General features: G+C 40.3%; 1 protein-coding gene across 1 annotated transcript in view; it reads right to left on the bottom strand.

Annotated features, from left to right (window-relative positions):
* The window catches only part of LAMA2 (laminin subunit alpha 2), a 303,089-nt gene that overhangs the window by 160,136 nt on the left and 123,042 nt on the right, over positions 1 to 19,911 (bottom strand). Inside the window, exons 13-16 of the mRNA XM_086631963.1 lie at positions 15,480 to 15,581; positions 14,687 to 14,898; positions 4,615 to 4,726; positions 595 to 708 (exon numbers count right to left, since the gene is read on the bottom strand). Coding sequence (XP_086488089.1) covers positions 595 to 708; positions 4,615 to 4,726; positions 14,687 to 14,898; positions 15,480 to 15,581 — 540 coding nt within the window. The remainder of the gene's footprint in view (positions 1 to 594; positions 709 to 4,614; positions 4,727 to 14,686; positions 14,899 to 15,479; positions 15,582 to 19,911) is intronic.

The following is a 19,911-nucleotide window of genomic DNA, read 5'->3' on the forward strand; positions in this document are numbered from 1 at the left end:
ATAGTGGTGTGCTGGTAGGCTTGCTATGGATAATATCACAGAATTAATTTCTAAATTAGGAGGTAACTACATAAAATTTCCATAGACTATAAGAAAAAAAAGTTGATTTATCCAAAATCATATGCTTTTATTATTTTTAAAGTACATTTTATAAGTGTTTCTTCAAGGTTTAGGAGGAATGTAGATGAAGGAAGCCATTAACAATATCTTCCTGTCATACTAGAACAGAATTTGCAAAGTTACCTGCTACATACTACAAATTAAATACACTGCAGGAGACAGATTGGACGGGGGATAAATCTTGCATGAAAGAACATTGATATATTTGCTGCTTTCTGCATGCCATACCTTATACTATTGATTCTGTTTCAAAACATAAATCCTATGTGAATAAACTCTTTTTGTTTAACTGTAGAAGTTACCGTATTTTGGTACAAGGAGATCCTTAACTTCAGAAACAGTTCAACATGATTCTTGTTAATCACTGTTTTTTTTTCTTGAGTATTTCAGGTCTCAGAGGTCATTAATTCAATTGCACAAGTATATTAAGTCGATGTTGGCCATGTCCATCAAGTTTCCTGTAGTGACACTTACCAGGCATTCTCCTGTGATATCATCACACAATTCTGCATGACCGAAGCATGTACATGGTGCACAGACTCCATCAAAAATTGTGCCATTCACGCGCCTGTGTCGAGGCCAGCAAGACTGAAGATAAATTAGATAAAAAGTTAAACTCTTGTTTGAATAGGGAAAAGAATGAGATTTTTAAAATATTGTTGAATTTGATACTTGCATACACAAAAACATACTTGTCACATGAATAAAAAATATCAACATTTCTCTAGAAAGTTGTTCTTCCTGGGGCTATGGCTTTGCATTGACCTTAGTCCTATTGGCAGGTGTGAGATCAGAGGAAGCCTTAACTTCTTCTGAAATGGTAAAATAAAGCAGAAAAATAACAAACTGAAATATGACAGCATCAAAGCAAGAGGTACATATTGAAAAATAGCTAGAAGGCAAAATACTGAAGGAGAAAGAAGGAGGGAAGAAAACCTGAAAACAACAAACACCTTTTCTGAGAAGTTCAGCTGCAACGAGTAATTAAAATACCATTTAGTCTTTCTTGTTTGGAGTCTAACAAAAGGCTACACCGAAATAAAGCACAGGCTGAAAACAAAACCATCCTTTTCTTTACAAATTGTTCTTCTTAAATATAAAGTATAGTCATTTCCCTTTAAGAAGGTGCTCTGATTTTTTATTTTTCTTTAATGTTAAATTCAGATCAATATTAAATGCACGGCCAGTTTTTTCTTAGGAAAGGTGACATCGTACAACTGTGATTCATCAGCAAAAATTCAGCTATTCCATTTCTTCATAGTAAGATGTCAAGCAGCAGCCTTCCTTCCTATATATCTCACAAATGGCTTTATAGTTTTTGCAAACTACCTTCAATAAGACTGCTCATCTGATCCAAGGATTTTGCATAATACAAAAAAGTGCATGACAGAGTGTTGACCTTCAAAAGCACCTGGCTAATACAAAGAGAAAGTTTTGTAGTGATAGATACTAAAAGTATCATTTAATAAAGAGAATCCCTTCCCCTTCACATACTCACTCCAAAAAGGTAACAAGAAGATTCTCCTTTATAAAAATAAAGACAATGTCTCTTTTTGTCATACTCCTGCAAAACGTGAACGTAATTTGAAGATGAATTGAAATTATTCTTTTAAAAAAAAATTCCAAAATCTAAGATATTATCCTTATTTTTCCTTCTTTTCATTCTAACAAAACCCGTAAATACAAAAAATTAAAATCCAGAGTTATAAAGTCCAGAACAGAAAAACAGGTTAAAAGAACCTACCCTATTATTTTTCTGTGGCATGAGATGTAACTGCCTAAGCTGTTTCTGTATAAATCCATAAATCTTTTTCCTCTTTTAGTGAATCTGAAAAGAATGATCTCATGCACAGATATACAAGATATTGCACAAGATGAGGCTCCGAAAGTCACTAATTCTAAGGGCTTAGACATGGAATACCTACAGCAAGACTTAGAACAGAACTAAAAGAAAAGATTACAGTTTAGGATCTTAAGAAAAGAAATGACGCAACATTCAAAAGTGAGGAAAGTTCTTGACCATCATAGTGATGCAAGTTAAATACAACTTATTCCACAGTAGAAGTAAAACATTAGATAGAAAGGGAACAAATTTGGTGGAGAAAAGTAATTAGATGTGACAATGTTGACAAATAAAGGCCAGAGATTCACATGAGTTGGGCAAAGTAACTATCATAAATGAGTCCATTTCGTATTTGAAATTTAAAATTTGGTTTACTTTACCTATGCTCATGCAACTATGTGTTCATTTCTCACATATACTAGCAAAAACATAACTTTCTTTGACTCAAATCTTGTAGAAAATTAATTCCAAATTTGTGTAATAGGACAATCTCATAAGAGGCACCATATTTTAAACGGGATTGGTTGTCTTCTGAAGACTAATCATGCCAAAACATTCACAGCAAGAAAAAAAGTAAATAAGGGTTGGTTTTAGTGCTGCAGCATCTATGCCAGCTACATTATTATGCAGGCAACAAACACATACATTAACTTAAATGAAGAAGAGAAAATGAAACTGAAAACCTGCACAAAATCAATAAATATGAAACTCTGCTAGGTTGAAACTGGAAGAAGCAAAGTGTCAGACAAGGCCAAAAGTATTCAGAAGAAACAAATATGGTATTCTAAAAAAATTTCTAAAATATTCTAATTTTCAATTTATCTTTCTGTACTTTCTGAACTTCTAGTTTGCCTGGAAACCTAAAACTTCACTGTTTGTGGGTTTGTTTGTTTGTTTTCCTTGCTTGTCCTTGTTTTAAAAAGCACAACCATTTACTCAGAACACGAAAATATTTTCCCATTTTTTTTTATCAAGCACAACTGTTCAATGCACATCCTGTTTTGAACCTCTGCTACAAAAGACTTATGAGAAATGAATTCAGTGAATAAAGGCACAGAAACTAAAACTTTTAATTGCACCCTTGTTATCATTAGACAGCCCAGCTTTGTCAAACGGCATTTCTGAGCTCTCCAAAATGCTCTGATATTCAGTGAGGGGACACAGGAAAAGTGTTCTCATGCAGAAGTCTATCATATTTACTTGGCCTTCAGTTTTGGGATGAAAACCAACATACAGGTAGTCACTACAATATGGTTTAGTTCAATAGGTCTGTGGTTAGCATTCAGCTAGGGCAGGAATCAAAGTGTATCCATGACCAGTAGTGTGCACAGAGACTTAAAATTTGCAGCTATTTATATATGTACTTTCTATTATGGAATATGGTCTTAAGTAGATATCAAATTTCAGTGACTTTCTGAGTGGGAGAGAAGGATTAGCATTGAAGGACACTACGTTGGACAGAGAATTTCAGCAACATCAAGGCAGGAATACCCAAGTCCTTCAGCTTCTACGACAAAATTAGATATTGAAACATTTGCAATCAAGGCCTTTCCAACTGCTTTCTGAGAAATCACACCTAAATCTGAATTGAGAGGAAAAATGGACAAGTGAAAAGAAAACACCATGAAGCACAATGAAATTCATCCAGCTTTTTCTTCAAATACTTGAACAGATAGACAATAGTCATGCTTCAAAATTATTTCCCAGCCAAAGTAGGCAATATTCTTCTCCAGGTTTTTTTCTGTCTACACCATTTTGGAAGTGATAAGAATATCCATTCATTCCTTCAGGCTTTCTTTCTACATTAGTTTTTCTAGTTCCAGCAACAAGCAACCACGTTTGGCATGAAACTAGACTCTAAGCCCTAAATATCACATATAAGCATGGAAGGTTTTAAAGAAAAAGAGAGTTGACACACAAATGCCTAGAGTGCCGGCGTAAATGGCATACTGTTTGTAGTTTTGTGAAGCAGAGCATCTTGGTGTTTGAAATTATTTCCTTAAAGGCAAAGCTTTTGAAGATTTTTTTTTTGGCTTCTATTTACCCCAAGCTATGCCCACATGAGCTAGTTATTCATACGTACACTTGTACGAACATATTCTGTGAGAAGGAATGAATTTGTTAGGAAAGTGGGCATTTTCTGAGCACGTGTATATGTTACTGTCTGTAACAGGACCAAACTAAAGTGAAACAATCCTCGCAAGAACACACACACAATCCTCAAAGACTCCAAGGCAAATGGCAAAGCCCTGGGAAAACAAAAGGGGAAACTCAACCACATTAAGTCAGATAATTTGATCCGGATTTGTTGTGCGCAGGTCAGAAAACTGCCATTTTCCTTCTAATTGTGATAGTTTCATGCATTTATAATAACAATTGGTTGAAGAGTACAAATACTGCCTTCATTTTTGTTTTGTTGAGAAATGTTTTTCATAACTTAGAAATCACCACAGAGGTGTAAAACTTCAGATTTCAAATATTACCAAATATAATGAACCACCACCTACAAATAAAGGTAACTAGATAAGCAATACCAAATTTGTAATAGGAACGGACATTCTCTTAATATTTGCTACAAACACAAGGCCACTGGTTGCTTACAACTATCTCAATGTTAGCACATTTGATCTAGACGGCATCGTGATACTCACCTCACATGAGGTACCATCATACCCCGGGGGGCAGTCACATAACTCCACTGCAGACGCCACCTTTTTCCCAGCTGAAATATGGTCAGCAGCTTCAATGCTAACGCTTCTTAGCCTGGATGTAACAGAAATGAAACAGTTAATGTAGCAAATCAGACAGAAGCATATGTGCAGCTGGATGCAGTGACCAGTGTATAGTGACATTCTGTGGCTTGTTTATGTTTTTCTGTGTAAAAATAAGGAGGTTTTCACATTAATCTATTTCTTCTTAAGCTACGTATCTGTAGGCTTGTTACTACTTTTGTCCATCATGTGAGGAGACTATGGTCAGACACACATTGATAAAAATAGATTAGAAAAGTCTCACAGCACTGTATCAGTAGATGGGAGGCTATTCCTGGCCTGCAAGCCACAAGTGCCAACTTGCATTGCAGCTGTATGTACAGCAAATTTGACACTAAGCAGTGTCTTCGAAATTTATAAACCACTTCTCCCGCTTTCTAAAACATTACATGACTAAGTTTTGGTTATAGGGTATTTTCATTCTGGAGATTTGACCTCTGAAAAATATTTCAGCTCTGTCCAGGAAGATATAAGTATTACGTACATGAAAGAAAAAGGAATGTGCATGAAAAGGGAAATCTTCTACCATATACCTTAGTTTCCCCAATGACAGAGAAGACAGAGTTGGAGAATCTTCTGTTTCATGCACAATCAACCTTAAAAAATAAATGCTAGACATTGGCTAAATAGCTATTGTTTAGCCCAACAGTGCATATGATTTTTATTTAAAAAACAGGGAAGTATCATGAGAGAGACAACAGAAGTCTTTTGATAATCTTACAGGTAATATGAGAAAAACAGATGTAGTTTACCTCAACAGTATCCATTTTGGGAAAGAAAGTGGGATTTGGGGATTTAATTCTTATGAGAATTCAAAAGGAACATTAAGGCATTACAGAGGCTCAATGACGTCTATTTTCACCCAGCAATCTTAACACAGTGTTTGATTACTAGAGCTACACGAAAAACTTCTTCTGAAGTTTTCTTTGGAAGGTGTAAACCAAACTTTTTTTTTCCTCTATACTACAGCATTTATCTTTTGGCTGCCAAAAAATTCTGAAAATTATTTGGATGACCTTGGATAAGAAAAAATCAAAAAAAAAATATTTTGTTGTTACTGCAGTGGTTGGAGGAAAGGTTAAGATAGGATGTTTTCCCACTCAATTTCGTGACTACTGTCAATATGACAGACATGAACAATAAGCAGAAAAAAGGGAAGATTTCTGAAAGTAAGATGAGAGCTTCAGAAAAACAGAAATTATACCATCACTGGGGATATGACCGGACTTTGGAGGGACGACCATTGTGGATTATACAGTTAGAAACTTGAATCTAATTTGGTGGTACTGGAACCTCTGGAAAAGGTTCTTGAAACTATCTCAAGAGAAGGATGTATGACCCTATTCATATCTTCAGTAAGATCTCTCTCACCCTTCAGTACTTCCCCTTCGTCTCATTGCTGCATGCTTATTTTGCAATCATCCCTTGAGTTTTCCTTACAGTAAGGTAACCAACCTCTAGGATATTAGATATCAAATGATGATGACTTTAACAGTAAAAAATCTAACAACTTAAGGAGAAAAATTTGTTAATGAAAAAATAAATTGCTAGTAAAAGGCCAAGTTTTATTTATCCTTTAAGCTACAGCTAGTTCCCTCTCAGCACAGATCTTGGAACAAAGAGAAGCACTTACACACAGAAACAATCCGCCCAGTATTATCCCACATTTGTATTCACTGAATTGTTCCAATTCTCATTATGTTCTGCTATTTGCTAAATGGGATTTTAATGTGTTTAACAGTTTTTAGCATTAACAGTTACTCAGCGAAGAAAGCTGCAGTGATTTTTTTTTTCCTCCCATTTTGATGTTGCAATTCTGATTCCTCGATGCCATTCTGAATTCATTAAAATACATAATGCTGGCAGTAATGGGGCACTGGATCCTGGAAATGCGTGAACAATTTGAGATTCGACATCGAGACCAAATATTTAAGTTGACTGTTACCGTCAGCAGGCAACTGTTGACTTCTGAAAACAAATAAGATTAAAAGGGAAGGGGATGTTTCAGGCAGTATCAGCATAGTTTACTGTCTGCTATGCCAAGCATCTGAATCACATCAGCTACATAAGGCACATGAAGTACTGACCCAATCATTGCTCATTTGTCTTGAAGCCTATTCTGCATATGGAAGAAAACTCCTGGCCTTTCCTTCCCTCTTTCTCCTTGCATCTAGTGCTGATTCTACATGTGACTGCAAGCAAATCATTATCTTCAGCATCACAATTCCCAATGCCCATCTCAGTGTCTATGACATTTACCATGGTGGCCACTCTGAATATTAAAACCGAAGAAACAGCACTACTAAACTTGCTTTGAAGCACAAGCTAACAATATTAGATTAAACAAAATGATAAGAGAGCTGTCTTTTCCTTTACTGCAGATGGACTTAACTGCAACAGTTTGGAAGATGTGTCAAGTTAGAGCAGGATCTCAATTTAAACTCAGAGGCTGTCATCACTTTCAAGTTTATTGCTGCATTTCTGTGTTCCCATTTTCTATCCTACTTGATCATCTGAATGAAAGCCCACTCATTTGAGGAAGCTTCCTAATTATGCCATGGAGCAATAACAACATTCTAAGTTCAAAATTACCCCCAAAAATGTTCTTAAAAACATACTTGAGTCAAACTCACATTACTGCATGAATATTGTTTCGTAAGTACTTGAAAGTGCGCTGATTAACTAATGTTTCTAGTAGGTTAAACTAAACAAGGGTGAAAAATACAATCTTATCTGTTACTTACTTGTAACTTATCTTACAAGTTAAAGCTCTTGCTAACTGGAGACATTTCCACTGAACTTTTAAGTCTCCTTCTACACGACTGCAAGACAGCTGCTTAATGTTACAATGCCTCCATTCTGGCCTCTTTTCAAGAATAGATTATAACAGCATCCTTGGAAATCCTTACACACGTGGTGTCATTATCCATTTTGAAAACTTTCAGTATTTAAATGAACAGGTTGCTTAATATAGCAATTAGAATGTTGCATAATTCTGCTGATGCTTTGAGGCAGAAACTGTGATTCATAGAGGATCTAATAACCCTGTAATATTTCTGTCTCTCTGCCAGAGCTTCTTTACTCTCTCAGAGGAATATCCATCTGTCCACCACACAGACCTGTTTAAAAGATAATAAAAAACTCTTAGTTCATATCTACTTATCTACTAAAGCTTAGCTCTACACTATTTCTATGGCAAAAATGTCTTCCTTTGGAACCCATCAACAGTAGTCCTTAATCAGCCCAAGATATCGCAAAGAATATCCTCTTCATTGTGTCTGGACATCTTCCCTGCAGTGCTAAAGGGGCAGAATATGGAGAAAAGAGTTGTTTCGCATGATCTTAGAGTTAGGAACACAGATTTGCACTTAGGATGTTTTAGCATGCGTGAAAGTTGAGTATAAAAAGTCAGAACTGCAGCATACCCTGAAAACCAGCAATATGCCTACAACAGCAGATCATAAGCTGGACTGGATGACAATAGATGCTCTTGCTGCTACATCATGTAACTGGGAGCACGCAGTGTTCTGAGGAGATTTAACTCCATCCAGTAAATCCAACCCTGATGGGTGAAACTACGATTCCTCCAATTAAATCACAGATGAAAAATCCATTTCATTTAATTGTGATTGGAATTTCACGCCGTCTCTTGTGTCACACCAAACGGCAATGAGCACCCTGACAGCTCAATAAAATGGGTTTACTTTAGAGCAAACCATTTTCAGAGGCTTCTGAATGTGCTGATGGTAATCACAGTAGCACAGTAACCACTGCATTCTTCTCTGGTAGGAAACATCTTAGGGACATCTAGAGATGTACCAGTAATATAAACCCATTTCTATTAAAAAAGGTACTCTTCAAAATTACTTCAGTCCCTTCCCTTAATCCCCCTTGAAATCATTGTGTTTAAGGGACCAACCTTCCTAACTGTAATGTCACTATATCTAGAAGATTGGGGTTACTTCAACCACCCCAATATATGATGAAGGGTCATAAACAGTAGGGCATAAGCAATCCAGGAGGTTCCTGGAATGCATTAATGATAACTTCCTTCTCCAAGTGATAGAGGAACCAACGAGGAGAGGTGCTATGCTGGACCTTGTTCTCACCAACAAGGAGGAGCTGTTTGGGAATGTGAAGCTCAAGGGCAGCCTTAGCTAGAGTGACCATGAAATGGTCAAGTTCAAGATCCTTGGGGTGGCTAGCAGGGTGCACAGCAAGCTTATTACTCTGGACTTCAGGAGAGCAGACTTTGGCCTCTTCAGGGATCTGCTCGGTCGAGTACCGTGGGATAAAGCCCTGGAAGGAAGAGGGGTCCAAGAAAGATGGTTGTTATTCAAGGAGCACCTCCTCCAAGCTCAGGAGCGATGCATCCCAGGAAGTCAGGCAGAAACACCAGGAGGTCTGTATGGATAAACAAGGAGCTCCTGGACCAACTCAAGCACAAAAAGGAAGCCTCCAGAAGGTGGAAGCAAGGACAGTTAGCCTAGGAGGAATACAGAGAAATTGGCCAAGCAGTCATGGATCAGGTTCAGAAAGATAAAGCTGATAGAATTAAATCTGGCCAGGGACATCAAGGGTAACAAGAAAAGCTTTTATAGGTACGTCAGTGATAAAAAGAGGACTAGGGAAAATGTGAGCCCTCTCCAGAAGGAAATGTGAGACCTGGTTACTCAGGATATGGAGAAGGCTGAGGTACCCAATGACTTTTTTGCCTCAGTCTTCACTAGCAAGTGCTCTAACTGTACTGCCCTGTTGTGGTTTTAGGCTGATCCAGCAACTAAAACTCACACAGTCTCTCCTTCTCCAGTAAAGTAGAGAGGAGAAAAAAAAAATAATAAAGGTACTGAGGGTTGAGACAAGAACAGAGGGAGCACCCACCAACCATGGTCCTGGGCAAAACAGACTTGACTTTCTTAAAGCAAAACAGTTTATTAATGATTACTTAAAACGACAAAGGGAAACAAAACCGGTTACTTGAGAGGATAGAAAGAAACAAAATCAGATCTTAAAACCGACACCTTCCCCTGCCGCCTCTTCCCTTTTCCTCCCGGCTCTACCTCCTCCCCCAGCAGCACAGGGGGCAGGGACTGGGGGGTGCAGGTCAGTTCATTCCGTGCTGTTACTGCTGCTTCTTTCTTAAAGGAGAAGGAGTCCTTACACCCTTTTCCCCTGCTCCAATGGATCCCCTACCCACAAGGAAAAAATCCACAAACTTCTCCAGCGTGAGTCCAGCCCACTGGAAACAATCCTTCCCCACAGATTGCTCCGGTGTGGGCTTTACCACAGACTCGGATTCTTAGGGAGCTGTAGCCACTCGCTCCGGCGTGGGTCATCACGCAGACTCCAGATGCCTCTCTGTCTTGTCGTGTGTCCCAACACGACCATCCTCAGGCTCAGGCATCTTCTCTCCACGGGCTGCAAGCGGGTCTCTGCTCCACTGACGCCGTCCTGGTTGCAGGGGGGCCGCCTGCCATCTCGCCACCAGCTGCAGGGGAAACTCGGCTCCGGCACCTCCTCCCGCTCCATCCTCACTGACCTGGTGTTGATGCGGCCGTTTCTCTCAGATCTCAGTCCTCTCCAGGTGAACTCAGCCCAGTGGGCACCCTGGGAGTGGGGCACTCCCTGAGTTCCCCAGCTGGCTCCGCCGCCGCCATTCTCCGTGGGCAGCGCCGGCCCGACGCAGGCAGCTGCCCGGCCGGGAGCCAGGGAGCGGGGGCAGTGCCCTCCTCCCTTCTCTCCTCGCTCCTGGGCAAAGCACCTTTTCCGGTTCCTTTGTCCCGACTTAAATAGGGCAATTCACAGAGGCGCCCTATTGGCTCAAGTCTGAGGGGGATGGGAGTCTGATCTGGTGGACAGAACCAGGTCTGACCCGGTTCCAAAACCAGGGAGGTCACAGGGAGCAAAGCCCCTCTCCTGCCACCAGAACCTCCACCCCCTCCACATCAAACCATGACATGCCCATATCGCAGAAGGCAAAGGTAGGGACTGGGAGAATGAAGAACCACCCACTGTAGAAGAAGATCAGGTTCAAGACCATCTAAAGAATCTGAAACTGCACAAATCCATGAGATCTGATGATATCCATCCATGGCTCCTGAGAGAATTGGCAGATGAAGTTGTGTCCCAGTTTTAGCTGGGACAGAGTTTTTTTTTTTAACAGCCAGAAGAGCTCCATGTTTTGGTTTTACTCAGAGGCTCACTCTGAGAAGAATGCTGATAGCAAGCTGATGTTTGTGGTTGGAAGTGAAACTCCAAGGACTTTTCAGTGTGCGGAGTACAAAAACACGGCGGGATAAGGGGGGAGCATAGCTGGGACAAGGGGGACACGATTCCCCTTGTCATTTGTGGTGGAACTTAAGATTGAGGGCCAAACTGGCCAATCAGTATTCCATATCATGCAGCGTCATGCCCAGTATAAAAGTGAGGGGCAGCCGGGAAGAAGGGCTTTTGCGCTTTGGCTCTTTTGCGCTTTGGCTTTTGCGCTTGCTGCGCTTTCGCTCTGTTGCTTTTCCTTCCTTCTCTCTCTCTCTCTCTCTCTGCCCCTCTCTATTTCGGGGCCTCGCGTTCGTCCGGGATTGCAGCTTCGGGACGAGACGGGCTTCGTGTACAAGGGGGTGGTGAGCACATACACTGTATTAAATCATCTGTATTAAATCATTGTTATCTCAACCCACGGGTTTCCCGTTTCTTCTTTAATTCTCTCCCTCATTCCTGGGGGTGGGGGAGGGGGAGTGACCAGCTGTGTGTGTGGGGTGGTTTACAACCTAACCCACGACAAGTTGCTAAGCCACTATCCATCCTATTTGAGAAGTCGTGGCGGTCCGGTGAACTTCACATTCAGTGAAGGGGGAGGCATTCAGCATTTGCATTCAGTGAGGAAAGCATAACCTCCATTTTTAAAAAGGGATAAAAGGAAGACCCAGGGAACTACAGGTCAGTCAGTCTCACCTCTGTGCCTAGCAAGATCATGGAGTGGATGCTCCTGGAAACTATGCTGAGGAACATGGAAAATAAGGAGGTGATTGGTGACAGCCAACATGGCTTCACTAAGGGCAAAACATGCCTGACAAATTTGGCAGCCTTCTACGATGGGGTTACAGAATTAATGGATAAGGGAAGAGCAACTGTTGTCATCTACCCGGACTTGAGCAAAGCATTTGAGGCTGTCCCACATGACATCCTTGTCTCTAATAGGAGAGACATGGATTTGATGAATGGACCACTCAGTGGATAAGGAATTGGCTGGATGGTTGCACTGAAACACTTGCAGTCAATGGCTCGATGTCCAAGTGGAGACTACTGACAAGTGGTTGTTCCTCAGGCGTCGGTATTGGGACTGGTGCTGTTTAACACCTATGTCAGTGACATGGACGGTGCGATTGAGTGCGCTCTCAGCAAGTCTGCCAATGACACAACGCTGTGTGGTGTGGTCAACAAACTGGAGGGAAGGGATGCCATCCACAGGGACTTTGACAGGTTTGAGAGGTTGGCCAGTGCAAATCTCATGAGGTTCAACAAGGCCAAGTGTAAGGTCCTGCATGTGAGTCGGGGCAATCCCAAGCACAAGCACAGGCTGGGCGGAGAATGGATTGAGAGCAGCACTGAGGAGAAGAACTTGGGAGTGTTAGTTCAGGAGAAGTTGAACATGAGCCAGCAATGTGTACTTGCAGCCCAGAAATCCAACCATATCCTGGGCTGAATCCAAAGAATTGTGGCCAGCAGGTCGAGGGAGGTGATTCTGCCCCTCTACTCTGCTCTCGTGAGACCCCACCTGCAGTACTGCATTCAGCTCTGGGGCCCCCATGTCAAGAAGGACATGAAGATGATCCGAGGGCTGGAGCACCTCTTCTGTGAAGACAGGTTGAGAGAGTTGGGGCTGTTCAGCCTGGAGAGGAGAAGGCTCTGGGGTGATCTTATTGCAGCCTTCCAGTACTTAAAGGGGGCCTACAGGAAAGCTGCAGAGGGTAGCACAAGGGGCAATGGCTTTAAACTGAAAGAGGGGAGATGATTTCAATTAGATCTAAGGAAGAACTTCTTCACTCTAAAGGTGGTGAGGCACGGGAACAGGTTGCCCAGAGAAGCTGTGAATGCCTCATCCCTGGAAGTATTCAAGGCCAGGCTGGATGAGGCTTTGAGCAACCTGATCTAGTGGAAGTGTCCCTGCCCATGGCAGGAAGGTTGGAACCAGATGATCTTTAAGCTCCCTTCCACCCCAAATCGTTCTATGATTCTGTGATTCTATGATTCTATGATTCTAGAAGTGTTTTTTGTAGGAAAGCTCCCCTTCTCGTTCCAGTGTAAATGTCAGTACACAAATGCATATAAACTACTGATAGCTGAAGTTTGCTTTTCCCATAATACTTAGTGAGACCTTTGGCCCAAACAAAGTCAATCATACATACCTCCTTTTAAACAGCATAGCATAAAAGACCCTATTGGTCACCTCAAAATTGTTCTTACAGTCCTTTAGTTTGGAAAATTCTGATTAATTTTTTTAAATTATTATTTGAATGAGAATGGGATGGAGGAACAGCACTCACTAAGCTCCCAGTAGTCTCAGCTGTAAACTGTGGATTAACAGCTTCTCACGGTCCACTCATAGTGCGTAGGAGATGAACTCTGGCCTGGTGGTTTGGCTGTCCTCTAACACCAAGGTAGGAAAGTGATGGACCATGAAAGGTTTTCAGACTGGATGCAAGGAGATGTAAGATTGATGATCAAACGAGCAAATCAGGAAACAGTTTGGCTCAAACTCAAGCTAGTTATGAGTCACAAACTTATTTACAGAGAGGTAATACATAGTAATTAACCACAGAAAGAGATTGAAGAAACATGAATTCTTTTAGCAGAGAAAAAATGTACGCTGCCAAAGCTCAAACCAGAAAACAGAATACTGTTGACACAACCTGCCTTTCAATTTAGGATGTATTTTAATTACCTAAGTATTCAAATGATGGTTGGATTGCTTAAGAAATTTCACAGTAGCAAAAACTCTATCTGTGCTCTCAGCAAATAATCACTAACGTGCTATCAGCTCCCTCCATTCCAAATTGGCTTGCGCTGCTGAATCAAGCGATGTGTAGGCTAGAGAACATTTCAGGTTTCATGCCTTGTGAGTAGAAAACTACTATGCAATCAATTCCATTGCACATTTAAAAATATTATTTATGCCACCTAACTGGTAATGCACAGACACAGTGCAATCATATAGTTGCAGGAGAGCGGCTGTCTTGTAGCCCACCTGGAGTATTTGCTCATGCACTTACGAACATTTTAAATGCAAGATGAGCTTTACAGGTTCAATCACACTGCAGTCACTGAGACAGAAAAACCATGTTGTCTCATATAACGTCTTTCATTTTATCAGGACACTCAGAAGAGTTCACATGAAATCAGTGGTTTTAAACAGTCCAGGCAGCAATCTGACATAAATCAAGGGAAAGGCTTTGGGATTAGGCAGTTCTGTGTGTGGTACTGATTAAAAATATAGAAAACTCCCCTCGAGCCACTTTTCCAGCTTAGAGACTAAGGATATTGTTCTCTGGCCCACTGTTAATGGGGCCCTGTATGATCATTAAATGGGGAAAACAATATATAAGCAATATATCATCTCTTACTTCAATATGTCATTACTAAACTCCATGATTTACCATATACATGAGAATTACAGTGTCCACAAAATAAACAAATTTATAGAACTGTCATTTGTGCTTTAATAGTCCATGTGATTTCATTTTCTTACAAGACTGCTTCTTTCTGTTGCCTCTCCTCCTTCTGCCTACCCAAAATGAAAAAACATACCAACAACCTATTTAAAGTGCAAATGAATGATACGGATTTCATGGTAATAAATTAGTGTGGTTTAGATTACATCAGCTTAGTTGTCTGAAGAGAGAACAAGTATTTTGAGAAGCTGCGTGTAGCAAACGGACAAGTTTCCCACATTCACCTATAGATGGCATTCATCCCATAGCTGTACGTGGCTCTTATGAGGATCCTCTTTACGTTTGCAAGGATAGTCATGAACTCCCTCCTGCTAACTGGAACATCAGTGCCATGCACAGAGAAAGATTCTGGTTTCAGCATAATTTCTTCAGTGTGCTCTTCGGAAGGCTGCAGGTGAATCCCCCTTTTTGGAGTGCTGATTCTCAAGCCACCTCCCTAGATAGAGCCATGAGAGAGAGAGAGTTAAATATGAAAAAAGTCAGGAAAAAGCTCTATCTGCAGCCAGTTAGGGTACAGGATTTATTGAATAATATATTTTACAAGAATAATAAATATCAGGAGTAACATTCTCCTTTCATAACCCTGAAATGGGCTTGCCCAATAAAGCTGAAAGTCAGTGCAAAAGGAAATTTAGGTTATACAGCTAAAACCTAGTGTCATGGCTTTGGATAGGCCAAAGCAAATTCATACAATGCCAAGCTGCACAAGAACAGGTCTGCTGAAAGAATGCGAAAGCGTTACCTCAAATTACCCATTATTTTATTTCTTCATTCTTCCTGATGAAGAGGAAGAATATAGTTCTGTGAGCTACTGCAATATTGCCAGAGGCTCCTTGAGATACTGAAGATTTTAGTTCTCTAAATAGTATCCGTTTTCTAATACTATAAATTAGCTGAAAGCATGTGCACTCTGCTGTTCTGTGTCCTCAACCACCAGGCTTCACACTGAACATCTGAAGAAGTAGGCAATTCTCTTTCTTCTTCTCTTCTTGGTGGCTGAAAATACAATCCCTTTACCTCTATGATGACGTCAGATTGAATCATCAATTGAACTGTCTCTTCTTCCTCTGTGAAGTCATAGGAGACTGTAAATTTCAGATGTCCTCCAGCAGCTGCTACCTGGGGAGAAAAAAGACAGAAAAAATGCAATTTAATGAAAGAAAACAGGCCTTCAACGTTTGGGGGCAGTTTTCTCCAGAATCAGTATTTCCCAGAAATAGATTTCTAGAGTTGCACCAAGGGGATTACAGCTCTATGGACCGTTCCCTTCTTGCTCAACCATCTAGAAACCATGCTTAGTCATTTCTCTTCAATGCCAGTTGAAGGATGCAAATTCCTTAAACACACAGACTAGCAAAGTAATCAGAAACAGATATGAAATCTGTGCAAACTTCCACTTGATACTGACATTAGGTCTTCAGTGTATTTCAGTTATACAGTCCTCATTTAGGCTGGGCCTCTACATCAGCAGCCGTGGCAACCTTTAAAAGATTCAATAACTTTAGTTTTGTTGATGGAGCAAACAACCAAAAAAGAAAAAAAGACCAGTGGTATTTTTCTTAGAAGGAACTGTAACTTAAAATAAAAAAAAAATAATTTTCATTCATAGAGTCAAATAAATTTACTTTAAAAGAATACTCCAGCCCTTTCTCTCAGTTTGATTCAGCCTTCAGTGTAAGAAGCCAATAACCAGGCTCTCATGTCACGCCAATATATTTTTTCTATGCTCTTTTAGCCCCCAAAACCGTGGCACTGACACTAGCTTTTCCAGGAAAAAATGGAAAAAGTAGATCAGTTTTAGGATGCAAATCAAAAGCTGCAGACTTGAGTGACAGAGTACAGTACAAAACCAGTGCTTTTTTCTAATTGTTTGGAAGCAGCATAAGTGAATCAGAGGTTGCAAGAGCTACATTTTTGTTTTCAAATGCACCTGCCTCACCGTTCAGTGCAACGCGAGCCTCTTCTCAGAGACTACTAAATTCATGGGGATCTTTCTGTCTTTCCAGTGCACACTGCTGACCACAGAGCAAACTCATGAATCTTCTACAGAGAGAATAATCTGGTTATTCTCAAGGACATAATGTGCTATCTACTGTTTATCATACTAGATGGTTTTGCACACAGAAACAGAAAACAGTGAAAGTCATCAACTTCATTATTCTATGATACATGTAATTTAAGGGGAAAAAAAAGTCATGGTATTTAAGGCAAGGAAATAAACTGATTTTGAATTATCCACAAAGGTATAAAAATCCATGAACTGCATCTGAGACTGTACAGCTAATTGCCAGGTTAAAGCCAGAAAATTCACTCCAATTCATAACCCAAAGCTTGGATCACAGAATCATAGGATCACAGAATATCTCAAATTTGCAGGGACCCATCAGGATCATGAAGTCCAACTCCCTGCTCCTTGCAGGACTATCTAAAACTAAACCATATCACTAAGAACATTGCTCTTTGAACTCTAATAGGCTTGGTGCCATGACCACTTCCCTGAGGATCCTGGTCCAGTGACTGATCACCCTCTCAGTGAAGAAACTTTTCCTAATGTCCAGTCTGACCTTCCCCTGATGTAGCTTCATTTCATGTCCTCATGTCCTATTGTTGGTCACCAGAGAGAGGAGATCAGCACCTCCCCCTCTACTGCCCCCCTTGAGGAAGTTGTAGACTACGATAAAGTCATTCCTCAGCCTTCTCTTCTCCAAGCTGAACAAACCCAGTGACCTCAGCTGCCCCTCATAAGTCTTGCCCTCAAGAACTTTCACTATCTTGATCACCCTCTTCTGGACACCCTCTCACAGTCCGATGCCCTTCTTATATTGTGGCACCCAAAACTGCACACAGTACTCAAGGTGGGGTCACATCAATGCAGTGTAGAGCGGGACAATCACCTCCCTCAACGAGACGGCTATGCTGTGCTTGATGCACCCCAGGACACAGTTGGCCCTTTTGGCCTACAGGGCACACTTTTGACTCATATTCAACATGCCATCAACCCAAACCCCCAGATATCTTTCCAGCCTCTCATCCTTCAATTTGTATGTATAAGTAGGATTACCTCATCCCAGGTGCAGAATCCAGCACTTGCTCTTGTTAAATTTCATATGGTTGGTGATTGCCCAGTTCTCCAGTTTATCCAGATATCTCTGTAGGGCCTCTCTACCCTTGAAGAGTCCACAGCTCCTCCTATTTTAGTATCACCCACAAACACTGGCATGGAATTTTTATCTACATAGTATTCAAACCTCTTAGGACCAATGCAAATGTATTCAACCTTGACTGCAACAACATGAAATGACTTTTTCTCCTTAAACACACCTTTTACAGTATTTTTGCTTTGCCTGTGGTCAAGGCTAACCACTGGTTTATAACTTTAAGAGGAATGTAGAAAATTTAGATATCTGAAATGCTGCAAGAAGTATCCAGAATTGCTTTCAGCTTTAGATAAAATTTTGCAGATAATTATAATTTCTGTTTCAAGTTCAGATTAATTACAAGGATTCAAGAAAGTGAAAATAATGGAAAACAAAGATTGCGTGGTTTTAGACAACCTATAAAAAACATGTATCAAGAAAGGTTTTACTTTTCCCCAAATATATAACCTTTACCTTAGTAAATTAAAATTGAGCATGGGGAATTGATAGGTCATACAGAAAAAAAAAAAAAAAGAAAGGAAAAGTTCTGATTTAAAATCAATATAGACAGAAAAGCAGTCAACAATGCAAACTCTGACCAAAAATCTCTTAGAAAGGAGTAAATGAACAGATAATAGTTTAGAGAAAGCAACCAGAATGGAATAGGGGCTTCTAAAATATAACCTATAGGAAACACTAAAGGAAAGGAGCGGGTTTGACTAGTCCAGAAAAGAGATCGTTAAGAGGGAATAGGAAAATAGTTTATCAAAACATGAAAGACTGGAAAAATGAAACGGTCATTTTTATTTTCCTGCGGCAACTGCAGAGAAGGCATGAGGAAGATTCAGCTTGAGTACACAGAAAGCTTTCTGACTGTAATGATGGTCAAAACAGTACCAAGCTACTTGAAAATGCTACTGAATTCCTTCATTAAATGTTTAACAGCAGTTCAAACATTCAGAGATACTCCAGGTACGATGCCTAAGAGTTGGAATACCACTAAGAAGCCTCTTGAGGTCTCTGCTAGCCACAGCAGTCTGAATTTCACAGCTGCAACTGGCAAGATTTGCATATCACAAACAGGATCGCACACTGAAGTCAAGGTCCCAAAATGGCACTTACTGGAGAGAGTAACTGGTAGTTCAGAATATATGTGTACCTTGTGTGCTGTATCATACCAATGTAGACTAGAAAATAAAAACAAAAACCAAACCAAAACAACTTATATAAACCAGAAAGTACTACTCCCTTCTGGCATTGTTTATAAAGGTAATTTCCTTCCTCTGTATATCTGAAGTACAAGTTCACTCCTGGGCAAAAGAATTCAGAGGTCAATCCATGTGCTGCATGAACAATCATGTCTCATCTAGTGCAAAAATACTTTTCACTGAATTTTGAATACAAGAGTGATACAGAAGTTGGGCACCTGTGAGATCCCTTCATTTTGACGTTGTTCTCTGCATCACTCAGAGATTTCGAGTTCTGCCTCAAGGACTGTCATCCAAGGCCATATCAAAACCAAATAGAACAGAGCATCAAGGTTTGCCTTGCTGGTGACAAAGGTATCTGTTGTTGAGACAAGAATAGCTGACTAAAAACATCAAGGAAGTTCCAGAGAATTTCCTTTAACTCTCCCACCTGTTTTCAGATTAATAGATCAAATATGTCTTCCCAGCTCTGCAGGCAGAATCTATGTGTTCAAGTCACAGACTCCCAAGAAAAACAAGTATAAGAGAAAGAAATCACAACTATCTTAATTCTCATCCACTAAGTTTCTGGCAAATAGATGGTTTTTTTGGTTGTTCACAGTTAACTGTACTACTGTTACATTACATGCTCTTAAAGGATATAACCAGAGAGCAGACAAGACTGGTTACGACATCCTGACAGTTGCATTCTGGGTCAGCCAAAGCGGACTAAAGCAGGAGAGACGGCTCCTTTCCAGTGAAGAAATGCCCATGCTGAACAGGAAGAAAGCTGGAGAGTAGGAGGAAGCTCTCAGAACTACCTTGTGTGAAGCACGCTTTGATGTTATGCCTGTCACACTAAAATCAAGACAAGTGATAGTAAACCACAAATATTTACAGCATTGAAAACAAACAGCATTGCTACAAATATTTGCAAAGTCATAGATGAGGAAAGCTTGCATCTCTATGTGGAAATCAAATTCTAGAAGTCTTTTTCTTTCTCCACTTAGTCAGTCTGCTGTCAATGCTTTTCTGAGGCAAGCTGTCAGGACCTCTCCTGCTCATGTCATTGGAGACTACCTCTTTCCCACTTTCCATCTCCAATGCCTCTTGTAACTCTGCCTG

This window comes from Tauraco erythrolophus, chromosome 2 (genome assembly GCF_009769465.1).
Source record: "Tauraco erythrolophus isolate bTauEry1 chromosome 2, bTauEry1.pri, whole genome shotgun sequence".
NCBI classification, from domain to species: Eukaryota; Metazoa; Chordata; class Aves; order Musophagiformes; family Musophagidae; genus Tauraco; species Tauraco erythrolophus.